We start from the raw sequence: 2,851 nt of genomic DNA, 5'->3' as shown, positions 1-2,851 counted from the left end.
GCACCGGAGTGGATCGGCCACCGGGGTGCACTGGGCGTGGTCTGAGTTCTCCCGGCTGGGGTCGCCCCCGCCGCCCGCACTGCCCAGTACCCTGGCCTTAGTTTCCCTGCCCGCCCCACTAGAAGTTATTGGTGGGATGGGTGGTGTCCGGGCCGCGATGCCCTCACTGGGACCCCTCAGGACAGTTAGCCTCGGTGGCTACGGTTTCTTTGCGCAATTTTCGCGGTTTGAGTTTCCTGATGCCTGGGGTCCGGAAGGGGGGCGGGGTCCGTAGCGGCACGTGTGTTGGGGGCAGAGTAGGGCAGGCACCCGTTTGTGGTACTCGCCGACTGCTTCGGAGTTGGCAAGAAGATGGGCATCCGGGGGCTGAGAACCCAGAGATGCCCTCACCGGACCCGCCGCACCTCCATCTAAACCAGGTACGAGCAGCCCACCATGGGATGGGGAGGGGGTGAGAGCTGCACCCCGCGTCCACCCATTCGCCAGCAGCCAGCACAGGAGCGCCGCGTGGTCACCGTGGTCTTCCTTGGCCTTCTGCTGGACCTCCTGGGCTTCACTCTGCTGCTGCCCCTGCTGCCAGGACTGTTGGAGAGCCACAGCCGCGCCCACGTGAGCCGCTCCCCCACAGCCGGGTGCCCCCACTCTCCTGCTGCACATGAGGACCTCCCCATGTCTTTGTTGCCTTTATTTGTCTCCTAGGACCCTCTCTATGGCTCATGGCAGCGAGGTGTGGATTGGTTTGCCACAGCGATCGGCATGCCAGCAGAGAAGAGGTACAACAGCGTCCTGTTTGGAGGTAAGGCCCTGAGCCCAGTAGTGAGGCCCGCTGGGGTCCTGTCTCCAATGGATGGCCCTGCTTGGGCTCTCCCCAGTCACTGGCTGCTATCAGTCTGGGTGTCGCATCCCCACGTTCGGGCTCCAGGGCATGATCCTCATATTGTGTGTGTGACATGTCCATATCCTTTCTCGAAAGAGGAAACTGCAGAGGAAACTGCAGTTAGCGTAATGGCTATGTTGCTGGACTCCCACGTAGTTGACCGCAGTTCGAGTCCTGGACCCAGTGGCTTAAAACTCACGCCGGGCACGTGTGCGTGTGTGCCCAAGATCCCGAGAGGAGAATGGAGAAGGGATTGTGGTGTGGCCATCCCCCCTGGGGGGTGATTTCTCAATTTCTGTCTCTCTGTCTCTGTCTGTCTGGCGAGCGCACGCGCCCTATAGCAAAAACCTCTCTCTCAAAAAAAAAAGGAATCCGCCTCAGCTCAAGTCCATGGCCTGTGCCTGTTGTTAGCACTGAGACCATGGCATGCAGCCCCAGGCAGCACTGTGACAGTGACCTCTGTCTCTCAGGTCTGATTGGCTCAGCCTTCTCCCTCCTGCAGTTCCTCTCAGCACCCCTCACTGGGGCCGTGTCTGACTGCCTGGGAAGACGCCCAGTGATGCTCTTGTCCCTGGTAAGTCTCTGGAGCCAGGTGCCCACAGGGGGAGATGCCATCTTCTCCCACTCACCTGGCAGCCTTGTGGGGCTGGCCTGGGCGGTAGGGAGAAAGTGGGTGACTACGGCCCTTTCCTGGGCACTGGTAGGCCTCATTTCTCCCTGGGGAGGGCATGTGAGAGAGCAGCACCCCAGTGGACGTCTGGGAGCTGCTCCTGCCATCTACAGGGCACCAGGAACGGGGCCCTCATGCACTCAGATCAGGGAATCGTCCGAGAGGTATTTTCTGGGTTTGCCAGCCCCACAACGGGCTTCTTTTGGCCTTGAATGATCCCCTTGATCCCTTCCTCCTGGCAGGTGGGTCTGGCCACCTCCTATGTTGTGTGGGCCACCTCTCGGAGCTTTGCAGCCTTCCTAGCTTCCAGGGTGATTGGGGGCATCAGCAAGGGGAATGTTAGCCTCTCCACGGCCATCATCGCTGATCTGGGCTCACCCCCTGCGCGTACCAGAGGCATGGTGAGTGCACAGATCAGGGCAGGGGTTTCTGGGCTTGGGAGCTCCCTGCTCAGCTCAGGTGGCCTTCTCCCCAGGCAGTCATTGGTGTGGCCTTCTCACTGGCCTTCACGCTGGGCCCTATGCTTGGGGCCTCCCTGCCCATGGAGACAGCACCCTGGCTCGCCCTGCTCTTCGCAGTCTGTGATCTGCTGTTCATCTTCTGCTTCCTGCCAGAGACGCTGCCCCTAGAGAAGAGGGTAGGGCCAGGGCCCAGGGCTGGCAACCCACCTTCTGTCTATAGGGACAGCCCCATGTGTGTCAGTCCCAGATGCCAAGGGAGGTTGGGCTGCCCTCTCCAGGTCTCCAGAGGTTCATGGGGTTGTCGTACCTCCTGGGCCCTTGTGCTTCCCAGGGTCCCTGCCCCTAAGGCCTAGCAGGTGGACTGGTGGCTTAGCCAGCTGGTACCCTGCAGGGTACAGGGGCCAAGCAGACTGGGGTCATGCCTGTCCTTAAGCTGACAGGTGTAGAGCCACCCCAGCCTCCTGGCAGGTTTCTCTAATCCCATCCCTACAGGCACCCTCTGTCACCCTCGGGCTCCATGCTACCACCAACTTGCTCAGCCCTTTGGCCTTACTGCGCTTTGCAGCTGTGGCTCGAGGCCAGGACCCACCAGAGGGAGACAGTAAGGAGCCACAACCCCTCACGAGTGTGCTCTCACTCACTGGGATGCACAGGGCACCCCACCCCAAGACCCTGGCCCTTCCCTGCTGCTGTCAGCCCTTAGCACGCCCTCTCACCTGCTCCCAGGGCTCAGCACCCTGCGCCGCCTGGGCCTTGTCTACTTCCTCTACCTCTTCCTGTTCTCGGGCCTGGAGTACACACTGAGCTTCCTCGTGCACCAGCGCTTCCAGTTCAGCACGTGAA

At 61.2% G+C, this 2,851-nt stretch overlaps 1 protein-coding gene across 3 annotated transcripts in view; it reads left to right on the top strand.

The window, feature by feature from the left end:
- SLC75A1 (solute carrier family 75 member 1) overlaps window positions 1-2,851 on the top strand; it is a 6,966-nt gene that overhangs the window by 2,822 nt on the left and 1,293 nt on the right. For 2 of the 3 annotated variants that reach the window (XM_006152922.3, XM_027773588.1), the window contains exons 2-8: window positions 420-609; window positions 700-796; window positions 1,348-1,451; window positions 1,790-1,948; window positions 2,023-2,184; window positions 2,501-2,609; window positions 2,735-2,846. In XM_006152922.3, coding sequence (XP_006152984.1) covers window positions 436-609; window positions 700-796; window positions 1,348-1,451; window positions 1,790-1,948; window positions 2,023-2,184; window positions 2,501-2,609; window positions 2,735-2,846 — 917 coding nt within the window. In that variant the 5' untranslated portion in view covers window positions 420-435. The remainder of the gene's footprint in view (window positions 1-419; window positions 610-699; window positions 797-1,347; window positions 1,452-1,789; window positions 1,949-2,022; window positions 2,185-2,500; window positions 2,610-2,734; window positions 2,847-2,851) is intronic. The other variant, XM_027773589.1, reaches the window with a different exon arrangement.

Source organism: Tupaia chinensis, unplaced genomic scaffold (genome assembly GCF_000334495.1).
Source record: "Tupaia chinensis unplaced genomic scaffold, TupChi_1.0 Scaffold000360_1, whole genome shotgun sequence".
NCBI classification, from domain to species: domain Eukaryota; kingdom Metazoa; phylum Chordata; class Mammalia; order Scandentia; family Tupaiidae; genus Tupaia; species Tupaia belangeri.
This window is presented reverse-complemented; position numbering and strand designations above follow the sequence as displayed.